At 35.1% G+C, this 25,082-nt stretch overlaps 2 protein-coding genes across 3 annotated transcripts in view; one reads left to right on the forward strand and one right to left on the reverse strand.

Annotated features, from left to right (window-relative positions):
- Positions 1-21,590, forward strand: part of LOC117603717 (uncharacterized) — a 44,290-nt gene extending 22,700 nt beyond the window's left edge. For both annotated transcript variants that reach the window (XM_034323129.2, XM_034323128.2), the window contains 2 exons: positions 15,730-15,767; positions 18,677-21,590. In XM_034323129.2, the coding sequence (XP_034179020.1) occupies positions 18,737-19,600 (864 nt within the window). In that variant the 5' untranslated portion in view covers positions 15,730-15,767; positions 18,677-18,736 and the 3' untranslated portion in view covers positions 19,601-21,590. The remainder of the gene's footprint in view (positions 1-15,729; positions 15,768-18,676) is intronic.
- Positions 21,591-21,944: 354 nt separating this feature from the next.
- LOC117603718 (glutamine amidotransferase-like class 1 domain-containing protein 3, mitochondrial) lies at positions 21,945-24,647 on the reverse strand. Its single transcript, XM_034323131.2, has 4 exons — positions 24,364-24,647; positions 23,175-23,464; positions 22,322-22,485; positions 21,945-22,159 (listed from the first exon to the last, which is right to left on the reverse strand). The coding sequence occupies exons 1-4, from the start codon at positions 24,514-24,516 to the stop codon at positions 21,945-21,947; spliced, it is 822 nt and encodes a 273-aa protein (XP_034179022.1). The 5' UTR covers positions 24,517-24,647.
- Between the last annotated feature and the right edge of the window lie 435 nt (positions 24,648-25,082).

Here is a 25,082-nt window from a genome sequence, read left to right on the forward strand (position 1 = left end):
GGAAGTCTTTTCATAAAGTATCTTAACATACAAATTATTACACTAAAGTCGTTGCATAGGTATTAAATGGATGATTCGAGACATCAAAAGAGTCTGACACGATTTCATAAAATAGCACTTACTGAGAATAAGTGTTAATTTACAGTATTTTGATGAGAAATATTCTACATTTCTCACTTAGAAAATTTAATTTTCATTTTATATTAATTTCTTTTGCTAGCGGGTTCCTTAAATTTCCTTACTTGAAATAATTGGTGGTAAATAAGGATACATAAGTTAGCTTTCGTATTTTATACTTTTTTGTCTATCAAAAGTAATTTTCTTGGTCGAAGTAGAATCCTTCCACATCGTATATGGTGGTTGCACGTGAACGGCGGGAAACTTCCTAATAAAATGTCTTCCTTAACGAGTTTTTTGTCAAATGATTCCTAATTAAATACCTGCAATACTTTCGCACCGTGCGTCCCGATAGTGTTCCTTTCGCTTTTCCGGTTTTCCCTGTGGAGGTTCGTGTTTGATCGTAAAAGGAGAAGCAACGTGGCCAATGAAGCGTTTTCTTATAAATGGACGTTCACGAACATCCTTATTACAAAATTTCATTAATTAATCGTTAATTCGAAGAATAATTCAATAACGTATCATAGATGCATAGACATCCGCAGTTCGCTAATCGTTCATTTAAATACCAGAAATTCTCAGCATTTCGATGTCTGTTTCCTTTTTCCGCCTCTTTCCCTAATTGTGCATAAGTACCTTCGACAAACGCAACATCTGGTAATTGTCACTAAGTAAGTGCAATTTCGAGTGGCAGCCGAATGCCAGGCTAACGAGCTCAACATGTGCCAATCGTGGGTGCGCTCGTGCGACATTCATTCGATCCACGTTTCACCGGTTTCACGGTTTTGCAAAATCCCTCGCAACATCCACGAAATCGTTCTCAAGTTAGTAGATGTTCACCTTTTGTCTTTAGCAATTGTGTGAAATTTTGATGCAAATAATATTTGAATTATTCTGACAATTATTCAGAAGGATTTACTTACTGTTAATTAAGATTTTTCTGAATTCCTTTATAATATAGAGATTATAGATTAGATTAGGGTTATTGTTTCATAAGAATTTTACAAAGTGTACTGTTTCTCAAAAAATGGTATTTCAAGAAACGGCACATTAAGAATTATTATGATGCCTTCTGTTTCAGTTTAATAAAAAATTCAATTTTCAAACAATTTTGAAAAAAGAAACGTGCTCAATCTCTCTCGGAATTACACTTAAGAGAAGTACTCGGATTTGTGCAATTCCTGAAATGTAAATAGACATTTGGAACGGTAGGAAATGCGTTTAAGAGCCGGTTGCGAGGAGATCGAGGGAAAGAAAAAGGAACTTGTAAAGAGAGGTAGGAAGGAATTACGGATGCCGAGGTTTCTACGGATGCCGGGTAAATCTAGTTCCTCATATCTCGCACCTTTTAAGAGATCCGACCCGAGTGAAGTAACGTCGCGGTTGGTGTCTCTTTCGTCGACCTCCTTGCACGGCTCATGTCAGGATCAGATGCACGTTCCCCAGCACGATCGGCCAGTTCGATCGGCCGACGAAAATGGCAGGTGAGACATTCTCCCGCTGGTCAACTCACGTAAATAAGGACGCGTTATTTGTTAACGGTTACTTTGTCAGGTATCGCTAGCCTTTTCCATCGTGGCATCGAAAGAACAACCGACACGTAGAAATCGTCGGACCTATCAAAAATTAAAAAAATAAATTATCCAGAACTTTAATATCGAAGAGTAGCAGAGCGAATGTTGTAAGAATGCAGAAAAGTTTTGATAGCTTTTGATCGATGGAAGCGTTTGCAATCGGTTGAAATCCAATTAGGGTCGCACTTACAATAGCAGAATCAATTTTACGATCGTTGTTGCGTTGAAGCGTAATAATGAGGAATCACGATCGAACCGTACCATAATTTAGATTAATTTCCTATTAGACTTTGCTCTATTGTGTTCCTTTGCTTCGCACATCCGTTGTGCATGATTAACATTGCAAAACCGATTTAGCGAAATAAAAGAGTAAACGTAATCGCTGGTTAAGCGTTGAGTTAACGTGAAATTAATTGATTATTTAGATGTCGAAAGCCTGTTTAAAAACTGTTACTTTCATTGTAACTAATCTTTCGACACAAAAGGAAATAAAGCAGGAAATAGTACAAAGAAAAACCTTGATACTTACATTGTTACTTAGTCATTGTATGGAACGCGATTTCTGGTCAATTATGTTCTTGTTCTTTAAAAAAGTCATTGTTTTTCTTGATTTATATTATATTTTTCTTTGTAATTATGTCCAATTAGGAGATGCTTCGAAACTTTTTAAAATTACAATACACTGCAAAGGGTTACACGAAGATTGTATAGAAAACGTATACAAGAATATTAACCTAAAGTTAAAGCACGTAGGTTACGTTACTTGTGAGAAAAGTAAAACGTAACACAAGAATTGAAGTTTACCATTACCTTTTCACAGACTTGCTTCCCGCACAGCTTTCTCTCATTACAATAGAATCTTTAGGTTCTTTATGTCTTCTTAATTTCAAAACAAATTGGCGCTTGCTACACCTATTGATCGTTTGCATTTTCTTGGTAACATTTTCTTGTTTCAATTCTCGGAACATATTTTTAATGATTATTCGAAAAGTCTGAAATACTTCCAATTTTATGACTTTCGCAATGATTTACATCAGTCGTTATTGATTGCTCTTCTAACGTTTCATAAACACCAAAGTTTATTTCTTAAGGTCTAAAAAGATCTTAACCAGTATCCTAACACTTTCGAAGTGTAGTGTATCTTGAATTCCGATCGTAATTGTAATAATCCCAGCGATACTGTATCAATGATATTCAAAGTCATCGGTGCACGATTAACAGGTTTGCGACCCTCACCGATCGGCACGCAGCAATTTATCCAACAGAATGACCGATGAATATTCATACACGCGCATTCATCCATCCCGCTCGATCGTAGATCATTACGAATGGAAGTCAAGGGACGAAAGGAGGCTGGGCATGATGAATCCATACCACTGACACGTACTCGCTCTCGGTTCCTCAATTACCAGTCACGGGCGATTTGGATGAACTCGAAGAGAACCGCAAACACGAGAACGAACCGACCACTTTCTCCGTGGCTACGAGCCGAATCGTTTTTTCACTCTTACAGGTCGAGGGATTATTCATTCGCGTGCTTATTCAGAGGCGAACGGAAGATCATTGAAGGAGAACCACTCGTGCGGACGTGCTGCTCGATAGCAGTCGATGATGTCAGTGCCAAGATCGATCGAATAGCAAGCAACTCTGGTCAAGAACTGCTATACATAGTCTATTCCAAAAGTTCAAGGATTCGTGGTATTAATAATTAAAAATAGGAAAAGGAATTCAGAAATTGTAGGGTTGATAGTGTTGGCTAGATAAAGGAATTAGGGTTGAACTTTACTTTGGGACAGACAAAATTATATTCTGATACTATTGGGTGCTTCAGACGTTCGAGGTCTCTCATTTATCGTATCGTGTCGTGAAAGTAATTCGAATATTTTATTGACGTCGTAAATAAGGAAGGTGGTGGTCTGTGAACGGTATCGGTCGTCCAACTGACCGCAGTACCGATCACCTTGACCATGAAAGATGCACGGACAACTCTTCAGGCCGTGGATCCTCAGGAATTCGTTACGTCGTAACCAATGTCAGCTTTGCTGACCGTCCATTCGTTTCTTGTAAAGGCCACTGATCTGCGATTTCTTGAGTCACTTGGAAAAAGGCAAAGTTCAATATTATCTTCCTCAAGATCGTATGTTGAATTTGGAAATAAATTCGATTCCACATTTTTTTTCCGCAGTAAAAATATTTTCTAATGAAACTATTAATAAATACTAATTAGACGTTTCAGCCTATATATCTCTATTGTCGTTCAAAGTGTTACGCGTGGATTTCTTACCCTGTGTTTCAAAGGATTGTATTAGCAATCAGTAGGAATGGAATCGTAGGAAAAGAAGCAAACCGTGGGTAATAAAAATATCGGTACAATAAGCCGGAACGAGGAAAATTCACGGTTCATAGGTGACGGATATATCTTTTAAAACGATCGCTGAGAGACCCGGAAAGATGTGCTAATAAGCAGTGATTAAAATCGGCTTCGTTATTTGTTGTCCTCTCTGGAAGAAAGGCTCTTTCACGCTACCAATGTATAATTGGGAACGAAATACGCATACAAGTGGATACGCACCTACACAATGATACAAAGGAAAGTGTTCACCGCGATCGGTCTCTTTCACGAGGTAATCAGATCATTTTTCGTTCACTTTCACCAGATCTTTTCTGGGACATTCTTTTAAGTAAGATGCAAACGTATCATCGTGTGAGTGCCACCACTGATTCAGGTTCTCTTTGCTTGTAAAATTGATAATTTCTTCGAATCCTAAATCTCTTCAGTCTATCTAAAATAATCCCAATAGAAGATAAAAACAGTTTTACAGCAAATAAAATATGTTCTCGCCTAATAAAATAAATAATCTTCTAATTCTATCACCTAGCTGTCGATACCATTTTATTTAAACGAGGCATTACTTTTAAGCACTATAATCCTAAACGTCGATAACGATTTTAATACACACTTTCTTCAATACGTTCGGATTTTAAACATTACATGTAAGATAAAATCTAATACACGACTTTACGCGATTATACAACTGATTTATGAGCACACTTGCTTGCTTTGTTAAAAAAATATTTAGCTACTTGTAAGATAATCGATACCTGGTACTTAACGCATTCTAGAGTGTGACGTGTACTAGGTGTACTTCAAATTGCTTTGTGAAATTGCTTTGAACACTAATTACCTGATCTTATCGATATTTGGAGAATACAGTAAAGGTTCTAAGCTACTTAAAATCATTTTTGTAAATTTTTGATCAATTCAATTCGACGATTTTTACTATCGTTTGTCAGAATCTTGATAGTTGATGACACCTGATTACGATAGTTGGAAACGATCACCAACTTTCTATTTCGCTCAGTGATATCTTACATAGCAAATGCTGTGAAAGTGCATTAATTTGTGCACTGTTAGAAGCGCAGTGCATACCAACGATTAAAATTTGGAATTACAGTAGAAAAGAAAGAGTACTTATTTTAGTTACTTATTTATTAGTTACTTATTTTAGCTTACGAATTTAAAGGTACTAAATTTGAAATTTTTAAATGAACTGAAATACCTTCGAATTTCAATACATATAATTAACGAGGTTCTAGTATTGATATTTCATCAGAATTTCATTTTATAATTGCATAGAAATCTTTAAAAATATAAAAATTCTAAAATAAATTATTTGACCCATATTTCTCTTACATGGGGAGTCTCTTATATAAGGGGAATAAATGAATCATTTAATGAGTTGTTATACAAGTTCCAGACCTAGCTTTTCAAAGATTATAATTACAGAGAGAAAATGTATTAAAACAAAATAGTTATTCTATAAATATTGTTATAAAATATTTTTTTATTTATACATACTACCTACGTAAAATATTATTTTCCTTGAATCTTACAATTAGACAAATTATGTATTCAGTAAAATGGGTTTTGTCTGGGTAAAAAATGATGTAGTAGATATGACTGAGCGAGGGTTAAAGCACCCACTTTCAAAGGTACCTCCTTGTCCTTGGTAACATTTCTTCAAGGTAGATGCAATAATTTCTTTCGTTCTGTAATACATAACAATTTAAACGACTTGCTGGCACGAAAATGCATGCATTCCCCTTTTTCTTGGTGACTCGATAATTTAGAGTAGAAGATACGATCTCTGTACGACCATGTAAACATTAACACCACGAGAAATCTTTGCCGGATGCAGCGTTTTACGCCTCGGTTTTACAATAAAATGCACTCAACTTGCATCAAGGACATGGTTCACGTACAATTGGAAAATACGCGTTGCTTTTTTAGACTTTATTAACCTTTGAAGAAGGGTTGAAAAATTATAAAATTACATAGTATTATTTGTTTTGTTATATTTCGGTATTTTTATATCTGAATTTCTTCCATGATTCAGTGGTGATTGCTTCTCCCTTTTTCCCATTCAACGTATGGGTCCAAAATGACCGACTATCAACTGGGCGAGGCTTAATATTAGTCTATTTCCTTGCACGTCGATCCAAGGCAATCGACCAATTTATTGTTCGCTCAGAATTGATCACAGTGCCGAGCAGACAAAGCCGATTCTTGCAATGCTTCTGGTATGCAACGTTGAAGAATTTCAAGAGTATTAAAGTTTCGTGCACTCACCATGTGCCTCTTATTGCACGATATATATGCAAATTCACAGAAAACCGGTTGCAATTTACGGCTCGCCGCTGTTGTCATTATTTAAGGAATCAAGTAGTAACAAAGGTTTCTGTCTTTCAGAGTCGCTGTTTCCTCATTTCCATGGTGAAACAATTTTTCACCTCTCTTTAAGACTCGTTACGGTTTTGTATTATTCGAACAGGGAGTGTCCAACTTTAGGTAACTGATAATTTAAAAAACAGTAGGTTGTATTGTGTCAACTGACTGATTTCGAAACATAGAAAGTCTGACATAATTTGGTGAGATAAAAGTATCGCGTAATTTTAATTAAATTATGTTAACTTGGAGCTCAATTTTTAGACTATCCCTAGGATTCTTCAATCTTGAGGTTCTCCTTAAATTTTCCCAAAACCAAAATCAAGTGATAGAACATTCTTCACCTTGCACCTTCACCCAAGTGTACAACAAAATATGCAAGAAATTTTCTTGATGCTCACCCATGTCGCAGTATACCTATAGACTAAAAGATAATCATTTAACTGAACGGTAACGTGTTCGCAAAGATCACGCGTGACTCGTGAGCCTTGGCACGCGTGTTTTATGCGTGATCCTATGTGCAAGGATCGATGAAACGCTCACGCACTCGAATGCGCTCGGGCATTCTTCGACGCCCACCTATCAGGTAGCCACAATACGCCACCTACGCCAATCATTCAACTCGAATGGATAACGTTGTTTGTCAGTTACACCCACTTGTTGACACGGAGGAACGTGTCGCATTTCTTTTCGATGCTCGCGCAGTCGCGTTTTAATGAGATACTCGATTGACGTGTAACGTTTCGTACAGGAAAAAACTAAATGTAAGGCATAAATTATTTTACCTTATGACAGCAGATGATGAAGCAATGCACGTTGCAACAGAGTGGTTGTTTCGTGTTGCACTGTTGCGTTTGAACGATTAAAATCTGTAGCAGGCTGAACATTTACAACTTAAGACAGCGGATGTTCTTTGCAAATGATCAATAAAATTAACATAATTAATACAAACTTTTAAAGACTGTAACATGAAAGACCTCTGGGGACTGACCAGATATAGACACAAATTAGTGCATAAATTGTGGTTTTATAATTGAAAATATATTCAATAATATTAAAGAAAAAATTCCAGTCAGTAGTGAAGGGGATAACGAGTTGACCATTGAACTTCTATTCAGGAAACCAGTATCCGCCCTCAGGTCGTCGGCTCCTACGGTCGAGGCTCAAGTCGGATACAGGTTGTTACAATAAAGCCGGCAGGCATGACAAATAACTAGATCGTTTCGCTACCGTTAAACACGTGCGTTGCATTAATCGCAAATAATTATTCGAGAAACATCGGACACCCGAGGTGCCCGACAGATTGGAAAGAAATCTGATGAACATTGTGCTCGTGAACGAGATGTGTCTGTTACTCTTTTCATCCACTGTTGTAAAACAGGACACGTGCTTGTTATAAATCAGAATTGCGCGTTGACAAGTCATAAATAAATCGATGTAGCATTGTTGGTCGTTTATTTTGTATCAATATGGAAATGAGTGTCATAAATAAGAACGGTATTTCATATCATGCGGTGATATCGAAAAAAGAAGCCGACAGAGTTGACGTTGAACAGTGTTTCAATTTTATTTCTTTTAACTCGGCTACTAACAAGGGGAATGCATGGTCATTCAATTATCGATCAGCCTTAAAATTTGCATTACAATAGGAGATTTTTTTAATTAATAATTTTGCAAAAATAGAATAAAAAATTGCGTTCAATGATTCTGGGATATTCTAGAAAAAGAATAATAAAAATTTTTAATTAACTAATGTAATCTTGGCAAAATATCCTACATCGTTCTATTTTCTGACACTCAGCAGTCTTGCATATAATTACAGTTCAAGCGAGGATCAGCGTGAGAAAAATCAATACATACACAAGAGTAATTGGTTTCCAGAGAATGTTAATGATCAAAACGTCCTTGCACGGATGATCGTGACGCTCTAGATCCTCGCTGCACCTATACAGGAACAGAACGGTAACAAGGATGCTATTTCCTTGATGCTAAATACCAGTTTTTCATTTTTCATTTCGGATTACCATCGGCATCTGTCGGATCAAAGCTTAGCCAAGCTACTCGAGTATAACAGATGATCTAAAATGATGAATAATGAAGTAGTGAAGTGAATTACTATTTGCCGTGTTCTTCGAGCTCATTACTAGAGTTAACTCATCCTATTGCTTCTTTTTATCGATTAATCGTTCTTATTTAATGTCCATTACAAATTTTCAACATATCTACTGCAATCAAATTATATACTGCTCCCTTAGTTCAAACATTCTAAATAAAAATAAAAATTAGCTGAAGTATTTAGAAGAAAGAGGATGTTCGTTATCGAACTCGATACGTCCGTCATAACCCGGTCGTCCGTAACCAGGAAGCCAATCTCGTGACGACGGGGAGAGAAAGTCATACGAACATCATGACTCTTGTAGGATTCTACTGTTCTCCAAGGAAATTATACCGATCGTGTGTACTTGCGGCGATGCTTTGTATCGAACCGATCTTTACGAGCGCCAACCAGTCTCTGTTCGGTGATAAATTGCGGTAGTCTACGGGTACCTGATCTGAAATCCATCGTCCATAGAATAAATTTAGCGTTAATGGTAGTTAACCGATACGAGTCAATGGAAAAGGAACTGATGCCTTTTCACTTTTATAAGTGGTGTTACATATTTTTATATTTGAAATTGCCAGAGGCTGGTCCGGAAGAGTTGCTTGAATGGAGGGGTGAAATAGACATTGGAAAACACGTGTCAGACCCTTGGGGTTAATTTTTTGCACTATATTTCAGCTAGGACTATACCTATATTGTTGAATTCTTCTTTTAGTATAATTAATTTTTTTTTTTTGTTTTTAAGATTTCATTTTACTACCCTCCGAAAATTGAAATTTTGTTTTTTCAAACATTTTTTGAATAACATTTTTTGTTACTTTAATTTTATGACATGAATTGATAAGCCATAAAAATGAAAGGGGTGTTAGAAATACTTTGTGTGCCATTATTACACCTGGAAAATTAATTTAATGAAGCAATTTACATGCATATTATCAACTTATAGACCAGATTTTACATTAATGTGTATTTTACGAGAAAGCTTATTAAACAGCAATTTCTTCAAACATTTGACAGTTTAAATCACCAATATCCGACACTTTCGTTGCTTATATAACGATTGATAAAAATGAAATGTACTTAGTTCTGGTCTAGTTATCTAATATTTAATTAACTCCATAATGATGCACATTAACAGGTAATACCGACAAAGATTGTTATCAAAATCGATGATAATCGTTTAAAAAGGTGTTTCCTTTGATAGGATGATAGTTGACGATCATGTTCCTTCGTAAATTTTCAGTAAAGTATGGAAAGGCGATTAGTAACTCGTCTAACGAGGTGTTTGCTTTTTAATTAAAGAGAAAGTGTCGTCGGATTCTCGTATTTCACAATTTTCTTATAAAAAACACGAAACAACCGTGTGTTTCCCTGGCAGAGTGTCTATTCTAAGTCAATCTTTTCGATGGGGTCATTAGGTAACGAACGAGATCGCACGAATCATCCACGTTTTTCTTCGTCCTGGATAATTCTTCGTAATTACTGTTCCATTATACAAATGATGATCCACCTGGAAATATTATTACGGAGATCTGTGTTGATGTACAATTATCTGTAATACATATTCTTGAAGATTACACGCCTATTAGATGTTACGCTATTGCATAAGTTATAAGTATTAAATATAAAATCTCTTGTTTCGTTGCGTAACATCAATTTGTATTGTAAATACCATTAGAATAATTAGAAGCAGAATTTATTTACAAAATACTGAATAGGTTGAACTTTAACAAGAGTATTCATTTCTAAATATATTAAATACACATTTCACTTATCTTTTAAATGAAATTTTAAAAAATCATTATTTATAAATGTCGGAAATGTTAATTAAAATACCCAGCATATTAACTATAAACCAAGACCTAAATGTTTCTTATTAGACACTCTGTTTCCTCAATTTGGTAGCCAATTTATTTACATACTTGCAAATCAATTCGTGTATCCGGCAAATCTTGATCGCAAATTTTGCCGGTCGTTTATTCAACATATCGGTCGAGATCCACTTTCCATGTAAGGATACGGAAGTCGGGTGCATCCGATCTTAGATAACTATAGCGATGTTACCCCTTGAAGAATTATGAGGGTACGAGCTTCGATGTAATCTGTTCGATTTATCAGATCGGAGATACAAACATACCGAGAAAGCCGGTAGGCAGGTAATTAGAAAGTGTGACGTACATATTCTTTTTTCGGACTACAAGAACATGATATTATTTACATACAAGGAATTTTAACTTAATACAATTAAAAATTAAAGTATTTAATTATTAGGCTGAATAATTATTAAAAAGATTTTTAATATTTTAAATAAATTTATAAAATTTCGCATTAATGACTTCTTATTACACTTGTAATCAAATTAAAAATATTCTGCATATTTTGGTACATTTAAGTAAAAAACAGTTTTACATTCACCAGTAACAAGGATGATTAATCCCAAGTAACTTTCTCTACTAAATAAACAATTTCTTTAATCATACCCTACGACTATTAGTTACAGTTGTCAATTTCGCGAAACCATTATTTTTCTAATGTGGTCGAATTAACCCGAATCAAAGGCGGTGTTTCCGATAGTTTTTGCTATTTAATTGGCAACGGTTTCGCGACAAGAGAGATACTTCGTTCGCCTTTAACGCTATATTTTCCGCCTCTCCGGGTATCGTTAATAACGCCGTAGGATCGTTTCCCAGTTATTTCCGGATGAAAGCAACGAATAACAGAGAGAAGAAGTGGCGAGTGAAAGAGGCGAAGTACGATCGGCTGGATTTTTCCCTTCGAGAGAAAGTTCTTGATTGGACCTGTGCGCACGCCGTGATGAATTAAACGAAAGTTTAAGTCGTCACGATCCCTAGGAGACGATCGCTACCTCATGTAACATACTGGAGATGCCTCCAGCTGACAGGGACGCGTGTCAGGGTAAAATTATAGTGACTATACACTTACGGTGTTGGCCGAAATTATAAGACATCCTGGAAATGACTGAAAAAATTTTTTCCTTAAGGTTTCAATTGTAAAATTTCTATTCCTTTATTTTATAATTTTTAGAAATAATATTACACAAACAAAAAGTTTATGGTGCCAATACCGGGGAGGATAGATTAGTGCTTTCTTGTATTTTTGTCCTACTAAAATTTAATCAAATATCTGATTGGTTTGGTTCATAAAGTATCACATTGCTCGAAGAGATAGCCCTGATACCCGTCCCTGTATTATAGCAGGCCGGATGCTTTCACTCTCGACAGATATTTTCGACGGACGAGAGACTTCTTTCTCCCTCTTCGCAGCACTCACCTTCGCCTTTCCTTTGGAATAGTATCTTCGTAAAACATCCTTTTCAATACGATTCCTCGATGAAGGTGTGGCCGCAAACTCCCACGTTCCTTGCCAAGTGATTCCCATGATACCGTGCTTGGCCTGTTAATGTTGCGCATCGGTAAACCTTCTCTTTTTTTATTGTTGGCTCTTGATATTGTTAAATCTCATCCATTTTAAAAGTAACCCTGCGATTAAAATAGAAAAAGTATAAAATAATATGTATGCCTCCCTGTTAATTTAGGGAAAGAAGATTATACTGTATTAAATTTGTAATGTCAGTCCTCAATGTCCATCACGGCATTTAATATGTTAATTAATTTTGCGATAAGAATATCTCTGTCCGGTTATATTAAACGGTCAATTAGATCCCCTTCGCCGTTCACCATCTGATAAGGTATTACCAAGATATCATTTAAGAAGGTCTCTCAAATAGGTATCTCGTTACATCGCTGTGTAATGGCAAACACGATTACTCTTTCAGGGAATTTTTTCCAAAAGAATTGAAAGTAGGAAGCGCGATGAACTATGATTTCAATCGTTCAGACACAAAATTTCCTCTCGTTTCGCGGTGGGCACGTAATATATCTGAACGGTCCTTTCTCATTGCGACCCGCAGGGCGAGAAAAAAAGGAACGGTAGAGGTTTGTACTTCGAACGATGGTAATCACTTCCTCGTCGGTCGTAAGAATCCGGTCTGATTTGCGATTTGATTATGTCGTACGTTAGGTGTATTACAATTTCAAAGCAGTTCCGACCGTCTAGAAACGGAAAACGGTATGCTGTCTTCTCGATGTATCAGAATTTCTTTTTATTTTCATCTCGTCGCCGACCGCACGTCTGTCAAACGAATTCGTGTCCTACAGCTTCTTGAAAGGCATGAGATACGATTTGTTGCAATCCAGAATAAAGAATAGAAAAAAAAAAAACACAACGTCGCGTTTACACGGCCAGTGTAAGCAATCTTTTTCTAGATTCATAAGATTCAGTTTCTTATGTCGACAATTTTATCTTAAGAGTTTTATTAAGAGTGAAAAAAAAGTTAGATGTCATTACCTCCGTGACAGTCTAAGTGTTAACCAGTACCAGCTTCGGGGAGGGCTACCCAGGGTTACCCATATTTAAAGGCTCTTTAAATCTAATTTTTAATATTCTTTCCTTTATAATTTTGTTTCTTAGTTTTTGGTTCTCTCGAATTATTAGTTATGAGAACATAAAACAATAACCACGAGGCGGATGGCTACTTTCCGGGTCAGCAATCCCATCTTATTAAGTTATTATGATCGCACGATGAGCGACGTCAATTTTTTTCTCTCTGTGCACCACCATAGGCAGAGACAATACCAAAACGTCACCTCCGGTTCTTGCCAGGAAGAATGGCGCGAACAATGTTGAAAGCGCGGTACTGAAAACAAATTCCCTCGTGGATCATCCTCATTCCTGTTGACATCAGAAAGTATCATTGAATAACGAGGTCGCGTAAGCGGTAGATTAACGTTTGATAACCGCCTATTGTCGCGTTCTGGAAGAAGAATATATGTTGTTGAAGATGTGACGCATCAGCCATACGTTGTTACTCAAGAACACGACACGAAGAGTATCTTTCGACATAGACTGCCTGATTGTTCCCTTGCTAAAGACGTATGTAACTGGCGAACACATCTTTAGAAAGCTAACATGTGTGTTGATGCGCTTAAAAGACTGATATCTATGTCATCGTGTATGGTAAGGTATGCATCATTCGAACACCTTGAAGATGAATCTCAATATGAATAGGAAAATTAAAGATTTTTATTTTTATACCACAGTGGACTGTAATGAATCAAACACCTTAACTGTCTTTGTTCGGTGAACTGGACATTAATTTTGTTACTGTGATAGCAACAGCAGATATATATTTTCTCAGCTGTAGGTGTATAAGGTCCTTTGTTAGTATCTGAACAGTAGAAAATTTATGGCAGTACGACTGCTGCTATGTCCTTGGCCTTGGATAATGTATCATGCCAAAAGTCGACCATTGCGATTGATTTATTAAGATGCATTAATTACAGATTATTTATATTATTTATATTAGAGTCTAGATAGGTAGCTAAATACCTTTGATTATTTTTAATCGAGTGGTTGTCAACACATTTTTCCTTGCAATCAAGGATACGCACCGCGATAAATTGCGGAAATTTCACGGAATTGGTTCAACAAATTACTGACTGGTGCCGCATTACGTTGCGGTGGCCATAAATGGTCGTGGTGAAATGCTGTCTAACAGTTTACAATTTAACAAGTTTATTTGAGAAATCTTATTCTGAATAATCAAGTGACAGATACTCTTATTCCCTACATATTTTATTATTTCATAATTAATGCACCTTCTTAATATTATCACAGAAATATGAAGAATTATCAGAGCATAAATTATAGATACTTTGGACAATTTTCACTGTCATCCACGATGAACAAATAATACGCTATCGCTGAAAGTTTAACTGGAAAAGTTAAGACAAGTTAGAAAGGATTAATTAACAGGGATCATTGGAGCGTGCAGCAGTGACAGTTTTCTTTCATCGTTGTCAGGAGAGAAAGTCAATTACTGCGATGACAAGCCACAAAACGTTTAGCAACGACGTACATTACGTCTCCGGAGATCTTCGTGGTACGTGTTCAAAGTTAAAACGTTCTTACACAGTCGTTCCCTTGGCTCCACCTGTCAGCTACAGTTTCAAAGACAAGGCGTTCAGTTAAGATCACCTCATGCATTTCCTATTCACCATGTAATTTTTTTGTCTTTTCCATTGCCTTGAGACCAAACCATTTTCCCAGGTTCGTTTGTGAAAAATAGTAGTTGAGTCAATTGTAACCCAGACCTAGGAACGTATTAAAATTAATATAGGAAAAATAAAAAAATAATCTTAATTAATCTTATAATAAAATTGGTAATCTTATTATTCTATTATTCTAATCTTATTATACTAAAAAATCAGTAGGTAAAATGTCATTAAGGGGGGTTAAAATATAGAAATATAATTCCTTATACATTTACATACAGAGTTTAAGTATTTAAAACAACGTTGTTTCAATCGCAATTTGAACCAATGAAGCCTGTATAAAACGCGTCGCGACGCATTAATAATGATCATGTTTATGTAGATCGTGATCCGGGTCGCATTTATCATTCACCAAGCAGCTTCGTTGTCGGTGAGTTGAAAATTTCAAAAAACGTTGTAATATGCACGGTACTCGAAGGGTATGATCATTTATCAACGACGAATCCAGTATTCAATTTATACCATATTAGATAAATAATTCATGATTACGCCTATTAATGAATTAATATGAACGATAATGATAGTCTCTTCTTATTTTAAAGCTGAATTATGTTCAAATGATTGGGAACTCACTTTGATTTTATAAAACGAATCGATCACACCTTGAGAATTAAAAAAATGTAAAATTATATAGGTATGTGTTGGGTACATCAGCTATAATTAACAGGTGCGTGTTGAAAACCGGATATGGTAAAGAAGTGCACCAGTCTGTGCACTTTCCATGTAATTATAATAAATATAACACTTTCCATTTTTCTTTCTGGTCATTGCACTGAAAGGATAAATCGATTATGACCCGCGTTATTATTTATTAAACACAAGGATGTTCATTGTATTTCTTAGTGTTCGGACAACTTCAATATCTTTTATTACAGGAAAAATGTAGTAAAATAAATAATTCGAAGCATTAATTCTATGAATAATCTGTACGTTGCTGTATTCTACCGAAGTTGTGCTTTGTGAGTATGTAACATTTTTAAATAAATGCAACCTTCTCTGCTGTTAGGTAGCAGTGATTTATTGTTAAAATATTTCGTGATGAATGAATTATTTACAAGGATTCATTTTTTGTTTCAGATGGAGCACCAGTTCCGGAGGATGCAATTGAACACGAGGTAAGAAAAAGCAAGAAATAAAATAGATAAATGATTCTATGGTTGAAAGGTTGATTTATATCAGGAAATATGCTCGATGCAATTTGTAAAGTACGAAATGATTTCACATTAGCGTATTCCGTTAAGTTTTGCAGCTTTATTTTCATTCAAGATATATTACTCCGTTTCGAATGTAGGAAAAGTAAATGTATGATTCCATTTGTAAATACCAATCTCATTAAAGAAGTTAAATTAAACATACGCTGTCAGTTAAAAGTATGGGACTGTCTTGTTTATAATTACATAAATTATATAAAATAATTTTCTATTCTGAACAATTTAGGGTCAATTAAATTAAAAATCACCGAGCAATGACTATTTTTATCTCTTTTCGAAAATGAGTCTCGGAATCTTTACGTTATTATATTGCCAAATAAATCTGTTCCTACAACTGATCGTGGGATATCGACCTGTGATGTTTCGGTTTCGTTCTGGATCAAAATGACGGTCACGTTGCAATAATGATTGATTGAGTTCTAATAAGCTGGACCCTTCGTTTCTAGATGTGCAATCCGCATTTTGTGGTTGTTTCTTATATTAGATTGCATGGTTCAATTAAAATTCCATCGTTCAGTTATTCGATCTACATATTAAGGCGAAAAGAAATTTGTTGGAATCCAATTATTTAACATACCCTTCCAATTCGTAAATTTATGAACTGAGATTAGGATATATTTCATGATAATCCCAACTGTTATTATTCACGAACCTTTTTGTTCAATTTTTCAAAATGTCCAGAATCTCTTTCTTAATTACGTTATATCAAAAACAAGGGGAACGAGATGGAACATTGCACCTAATTGGATTCTCAGCATACAATCGTTGACTTAATATAATAATCATCGACGTGTTTGTACCTCTTATGTGAACTAGCTGCATGATTAATATTCGCTCCGTAATCGTTTGTTAATAACAGCTTCTTTTCTTTCTTTTGCGGTCACTCGATGCAACGATCCATCTTCTTGTGTCCTGCACCGTGATCGCCGTCGAGGATGCGGAGCTTGTGATTTTGATCTCGTTCAAGCGAACGAACCTTTCACTTATTACTCCATTGCTTTTCTATGCATTTTGATTAGAAAAAACGAAGAAAAAGAAGAAAAAATGCAAAAAGAGATTTACCAGAGAAAGATGTATGGAACGTTTATTGATTAGGCTTCTGGTATGAGTATGAAGAACTTGATTGCACGTGTTCCTTAATGAAGTGTTATAGGAATATTTTTCCATAATATTATTTTTGCAACTTGTGTAAATTACTATTTATTGTTGTTCTGAAATTAATTCATTTCAGTCACTATCTTATCAAGTGATCCACCTTCTCTATTATTTCACAACATCTGCTGTGCTATAATAAATTTCTTAGTGATATTATCAGAAAAATTATCCCGCGATTACATTAATTGAAGGACCAGGTAACGTGGTGTTGCATCCAAGCAATTTTCTACGACATTTTCTTACATGACCAGAATTGTTCAAGCATAACCATATTCATCTCTTATTACCCGTTTACACTATCTCATCCATCACTTTCATTTACGAGGGCAAAGGGTATTTGTTATCTATGAATTTCTAAGTAACACGTGGTCATAGGTCATTTACGTTAGCCCGTTTGCCGGAAAATGTCCCGTGTCTCATTGATTTATATTTCTTTCTGTATCTGAGAATCAGTTACGCGAAGAATATAAATTCTCGTTTATAATTGAAGAGTTAAAATGGTACACGGTGCATGCGACAGAAGTAAAAATTTTCAATAGAAACAAGAAATGTATGTTTCTTCATTCTGGCATTTACATCGTTCACCAATTAAATCTTAATAAAATAAAATTTCCATATTCATTAGACATTAAAATTCTTTGATAAAACAATCTTGTCAAAGGAATAAAAAGAAGCATTTTAATCCTAGAGTTTCATGGACTAACTTGGTACATGTTTAATTTGCATTTACCTCTTCTCGAAGTGCAGTGATTCGCTACCGTAGTGCAACATGTGTATGCAATGTCGAATTACCATACAATCGTAAAATCATGCATACCTTGCCTCCCATTAAACCACCAATAATCGAATGTCGAATACGTAACTCGAAAAACGAATCGGTTGAAATAATCGAGATAGGAAAAAGTACAACGAACACAGAGTAGGCAGATAAAGTTATAATACAAACGCGATGCAGTTGACCTGACATATTGGTAACAATGCTAGGCGTGTCACCGGTGTGTTGCAACTAATTCTAACAATTATCCTTTGTATTAACCCACCTATTCATCAATAGAACATCGAGGAATTTTTTTTTTTCGTAACTACTTGATAAAAATTAAAAATTTTATGTAATTAATAAATAATGGAAATATAAAAGTATCTTCGTTTTATAGAAAGGTACTTTTAAGATCGACGCCCGTGAGCACTGCTCGTGTCTGCACGTGCACGTTCCTCGGCAGATAACAGTGTGCACATGCATAATATTGAACGTCACGTATATAGGTGCATTTCATATCCACGTTGCATGCAACTAGTTTTGCAGCCGGTCGTCAGCACGAAGATGTTTTAAATGTCAAGGCGGGAACACGGTGGAGTTGTCCTAGTAACAGACCCTCGCCTTTTATACGATCGGTCAATGAGCTCCGCGAAAGGAGCTGCAGGATATGTCATCGTGGCATCTTTTAATGACTTACCCGGAGAACAATGAATACAACGATTAGCAATGTTTCTGGGATAATTGTTGCTCTATTAGAATGACACAAGTCTTTATTTTATTGTGAAAGAACTATGATAATTTGAATGATTTATAAACACATATTGTCAGTCAAAAAAATAGAATTTTTGAGGTCATTCAAAAGAACGGAACGGAAATTTCAAAAATTCTTTTTATGTTCCAGGACTCTGTGGCATCAGCCTCTGAAGTGGGCGAAGAATACGAAGACACCGACGACTCAGACATGTACATGGAACCCGAGACTATGGAAACTCATCAAGAAGATGAAGAAGAAGCTCCTAAAAACTCGACCGAGGAAATACCGCCCGTATCACACGAAGAGATAGACACAGCGATCAATACAACTACCGAGAAACCAGCTTCTAAGGATCAGGAAGCAGAAAACACTAAAGAGACGAGCCAGACTCAGGATTCTGAGGATAAGAGCCTAGAAACTGAGAGTCAAAATTTCTTTCCCTCGTTTGCGGAACTGTTCGCCAATCACAGGCTTCCTTTTACAGAGCAACAGAGGTACAGGCCTAACAGATTCCTGGGATACTTCCAACGCGACAGAAGCGGATACCAAGCGGCAGCAGCGACCTCCAAAGACGTCCATCATCCCATTTTAGGATCAGGTAACTTTGGTGTCATCCGAGGTGGAACTTACTACCCTGAAGACAAGGATGCCGATGAGTACTCAACGGACGACAGTCTCTACAGTCCTTACTATCATGGTGGAAATCGTGGTCGAGCTAATTACTACAGGAACCCGAAACCTCAACCGATCCGTGGGGGTGATTTCTTCGCAAACTTCCGGGACTTTGCTGACATTACAGCCCCACCAAAATCCAGTTTCTCTCATTTGTCTGTTGTTTATGCTAACAAAAATGGAACCGCCACTGGGCGTATCACTGAGCCCAGAAATATTATTGAAACTTTGAAGATGCTTGAACAGGAAGAGCAGAACACTGAGGTGGTCACCACGACAGAAGTGCCAAGGAAGAAGCAGAGTAAAGGAAAGAGGAAGTTGATAAAGATGAAACAGTTTGAAGAGGATAAGGTTAGGAGGTCTCGTATAACGGTGGAGCCTTTGTTAGCACTCAGTTGAACACACGATGAGATTCGAGTTGTATGGTAGTGCGAACGCGAACCTCGGGACCTTTCCCAAACACGAAATCTGGCTACGAGATCGGAATCGAAGTCTGAAATGTGTGATCACCGCTTTTCAGCAGCTTGTGCCAAAAACTGAAAGGAATTGTTATGGAAAAGTTGTTTGAATTTGTTTCCTTTATTTTGGTTTTGAATGTTTAATCCTTTCGTTGCAGGAGATTCCAGCGTGAAACTTGTGGCAATTATATTTTCTGGTAAATTAGGTGAGAATCAGAGGGAGAATGTGGATGCTGCACCTACTTGGAAAAATTAGGGTCCAGAACTTGGAGGAGATGATACTGTTAATTAGGGGGATTCGTTAAATTCGTTTAACAAATTATTGAAATTACTAAATTCACAGGTTACTAATTATTAATTATTAAAATTATCAATTTACTCAGTTATGCATATAGCAGGGGGTCAGTGAGTTTCTATATGTCAATCTAAATTTTTAAGATAATTTTAATTGATGCAAAATTGTACTAAATAAGTTTTCTTGGGTTTTGTTGCAATTGCAATTACAACTGTATCCTTCACATATCTCAATTAATCCACTTAACATACGTTCTGGTTTTCGTGGCAGGTTTGTCCTTTAATGATGCAAATGATTCCAAAACCTGCATTTTTTGACCCTGCTGGATTCGTCGAAGAAGGATCGATAACCTAATATTAAACAAATAATAAAATAACGAGTGATAATCCAAAATCCTTCAAATTCCTGTTATCATTCAGCAGATCATGCGACATTTCGTTTGTAGACTCAAATGATTATCAAGATTCCAGACGATTATGTCAAACTCGTTTATCAGCAATTCACGAACACATTTCAAATTGATTGAATGCACTTGCCCGTGCACTTTCGTTATGCATGAGTAAGCCCCGATCTGGCACGAGTTACTCTCGTACGTACACACTAACGTTAATCTCTGGTGCACGCGATCTCGTGTTGCTATGATTATTTCAAGTGTGAAAACATGAAATTCGCTGGATGCGTTATCAACAGGTGCGAATTAAATCGCAGAGCTTCGATTTCGGGGCCTTCTGTAAATAAATTCCGTTGCTCTGCTTCGTGTTTTCTTTAGTGTTTTAGCTAAAGCGGAACTGGATCAACAATTGCGTCTTCATTCGATTAAGTATTCGTTCGCGAACCTCGTTTCTGCGTCTAAATATGTAGGAATTTATCCACTAAAGAAACATTGAGGAACTTATTATTAATCGTTATTAGAAAAAATTCATGGACACCAATGCTTTGATTTTAAGAAATAAATTTTATTATTTCTTTTTTCTCAATGTTCTAACTACCTTTAGAACAAACTTTCGTTTACCTCTAATTTGAAATTTATTTAATTAAACTGCAATTAAATTCATTACAAATATAAGACTGGAAAGACTTTGTAACAAAAATATTACTCTTTGTTTCTTCGATGGATACGTATCTCAAGATCAATCGTAGATAAGTATATTTTTAAGTGCAGAATGTCTGGCTACGTTCATTAAATTCACGAAGACTGTTCATTTATATTAATCATTATCGGCTTAAAGTAGAATTATTCATCTCTTTTCATCAATTAAACCAACGCTTTCACATGAAACACTTCATTTTTATTCAGCTTTGTGAGTATTATTTTATAAAAACACCTTTGGAACGCTTTCTTCTTTCTTCTTTAACTATGAAACGTTTGGATCTTGATTATTATAAAAGACTTTTTAAAGTTAAAATACAACCCTAACTTTTATATGGATATTACAACAAAAGTTTAGTTTGCGTTTCATAGAGGGAAAAGGTGTCGTATTGTTATTATAATTGTTGTTGATTATTTTAAGCATATCAATAGACATAAGGATTCATCATGACAGTCCACTGGAATGATCGTGTCTTGTACTGTTCACTTTTCTGTAAGGGACGCGACAAATGATCGAAATGAAATATATTTTTCATAAATCACGGATCTAAAGATCTTCTATAATTTATTTAACACTATAACAAAAGTGTGAAATTTTATAAAATTCGTAGTTTTGAAAAATATCCATATTTTACAGTAAATTTTTAATCAGTATCAGATCACTATTCTACTTCATAGAAATTTTCAAATATTCTTAAAAGAAAAACTGAGATGGATATTTCATTATTTTTATATTAGAGCACAATAAATACATATGTATACATAATTTGTAATAAAATTTGGCAACATATATTGAAGAAAAATAATACTTTACGTTATACGTTACAAATTCATTAAAAATGACAAGTGCCATACTCAGAGGCAATGTATGTCATTTTTTTTATGTCCAAATAACATAAGTCATGTTTGAATGCCTTTCTTCAACATTGTGATTAATTTTCCTATGCCGGCATGTACATCTGCATAAGATGCAGTATGATTCATCCAAGCTGGCGTGCTTAGAACATTGTGAGTTTTGCATCGAGTTACTCCTTTCACGCATTTTAATTCAACTTTGGCTCCCATGTCCCGGGCTTTTTTAATAGCATCCGCATATGGCCAATCCGATGCAGGTTCTAAACATGAATAAAAATTGTATCAACATTACTGAAATGGAGAGAGCCCCAAATTCAATTTAATTTTCTGTTCCTTTATGTTTTGTAAATGTGGGTCACGATTACCCAACGTTTCGCTATTCAAAGGATAGCATTTTCGTAGAAATTTCTTGAGTAACTTACTCTCTCGTCCCAGTGTTATTTTACATCCTTTTAACACTCTTGCAACTAGGATACCTGCAATACACATTGTTGCAATTGGTTTTTTTGCGCAATAAAAATCTTCGATGAGTTTCTCCAAATCCGGAAGAACAGTACATTCCGAGCCCTTTTCAGCAAAATCACTCCTGTAAAATGACGAGAAATATTTTGACAGAGTCGTCTTTGACGTGCAATTATATTTTTATTATACATCCTTCGCAAGTGATAATTTTCTATCACAAAAAATTTTTGCGCAAGCATATTTTTCACAGAATTTACGAATATCATTCTGAACCTTTTAATTAAATTTCATTTTATTTCTTTGCAAATTGTAATGTGGGGCAGTTGATAAAAAGAAATAGTAAGATATGATTAATATTTCACAAGATTTTTATAATGCTACTAAATGATATATTACAAATGTGAATTATTGCACCCTGAAATAATTCATATAACCAAACCAGTGATTATTTTATTGTTAAAATGACCACTCCCTTTCTGGTATAAACACTGTGAAAGGAAGGTTTGTGCATTTTAACCTTGATTCCACTATAACGAATTATAGTTCATTAATCAAGAACATTTTTACATTCACAAGGTGGTGCAATAAATTTCAAACAAAAATACCTTTATTTCAATCATTAATTCAAACACAAATAGTAGCATTATTTAAATAAGGGACAAGCCTAAATAAAATACCCCTGATCCTTCTAACCCAAAGAAGTGCCAAATAAAAAATTTAACAGAAATAATAAACATTTAGTGAGATTCTTCTATATAATCGAAACCATGAAGTTATTATTATTATAATCTTCACACTGATCTGAATACTAACAGAGTCTTGGTAACACCAAAACCTCCTGGAAGTACGAGTGCTTTGTGCATACATGCCTCACATTCGCACAATGGTTGTATAGAAGATCTAGCCAGTCTGGCAGCTTCAATTAAACCATTTCTGGGTCGGCTATCTGAGTCTACTTCCTTGGTACAGTGATTGACAATTTCACAAATATCTACATCCGGGGCATAGAAACGTGGTGTCATACCCTTCTGGCAAATATGTATCGTGGAGGAAATAGCTTCTGAAATTTCGGTACCATCGTAAACTCCACAGCCACATAATACCTAGAAAATTTCGTACAGTGCTTTTGTATACATTCAAGAGCAAATTTTCATATTAATTTAATATTTTAGCTTTTTCTTTATGTTCACATAAATAATTCCTATCTCATAGCATAACTCATATTTTTCTTATACAACGTGAATTATAATTTCAATTTTCAAATATGTTAAACATTGTACAATTTATAGCTTCCTGCTCGGTAACCGTCTACCGTTTACGAGTCAATAATTTAACAGAATATACCTTAAAAAGCATTTTCTACCAGGAAATGATATACAGAAGTTAGGAGAAATGATCAAGAATTTAATAGTTTTATTATTTCATTCGCTAATGATGCACGCTGTTTTTACATGGAGCTATAACTTGCGTTACAGTTACATACTTTTGAAGAAACAAATCGGTATACGTTTTCGCTCTGTAGAAAAAGAACATTAGAACACGTTTACAGAAGAGCTATTACGGTGAGTAATATTTCAACTGGAAATCATTTATATTTGAATGAGTTAATAAGGAAATAACTTGAACCTCGGTTAAATTTTCGCATACAGAAGTAAAACGGTGCGCGTACAAGAATTATGACGGATCAAGGAAGCTTGTTAATGTAAAGATGCTATTAAGAAATGAATAACATAATGATAGAAATGTTTCATACGTTTTCTCATTAAGGAAAATGAGACTCGATTAGAGAAAAAAGTGGGGTGATAAATAACTTATGGTTATATAAGTACTCCCAAGTTACATCTGAATTACTTCGTTCCAATTTAAAATCTCCTTTTTAAACTTCTTTTTTCTTATAATTTTTTGAAAAATATTTTTCTAAATAAATTTTGTAAATGCTTGATATAAAATAATTTCATTTTAATTACATCAATACTGTACAGTTTACAATACGTGTACTTACGATAGCTACAGGTATAGATTGGCGTTCGCACTTTTTCCTTCCCTGTTTGCATTTTCGGTTAAGAATTTGAGACGTATTAAAGCTTGACGATAAAATGGACTTATATACGCAAGGTTCATTTTGCAGCAATGATGTAATTCCTGCACGTAACATGGTATAAAATATTGTGCAAATTTGTAGGATAAAGTTTCACTTGAAAATTTATATCTTGGTTAGGATTAAATTTGACAAATAATTTTAGATGTTACATTCTTTCATTTTTCTTTTCAAGTTACTCACTTGTTTCTTTTAATGAATAACATTAAAAATGTACTTTTTCAATCCTCGGATGGCGGACCATTGAGACAAAGACAATTTATATTTAATTTTATATTTTATATTACTTTCATTTTTTAAAATTTATACTATTCCTTTGAATATAATTTTTCTAATACATGGAACTCTTTCTTTTTTAATTTTCTGCACTTAATTATAGTGGACATATTTTTGTATTTTATACCATGTTTTATAGGTCTGGGTCAATTCAATTTGAATTTGAACAATTTGATTTTCAAATTCCACTGCGATATTATCGATATGTGTATCGATTTATCGACAGTATTTAGATATCAAAGTCTCTACTTCCAGTTGTTTACAACAGAGGACAGCATTGTTAGGGAATTACATACAGCGCCCTCGATAGAATTCATACAAACTACTTTTAAATTACTGTTGCTGGG

The sequence above is a fragment of the Osmia lignaria genome, chromosome 11 (genome assembly GCF_051020975.1).
Source record: "Osmia lignaria lignaria isolate PbOS001 chromosome 11, iyOsmLign1, whole genome shotgun sequence".
NCBI lineage: Eukaryota > Metazoa > Arthropoda > Insecta > Hymenoptera > Megachilidae > Osmia > Osmia lignaria.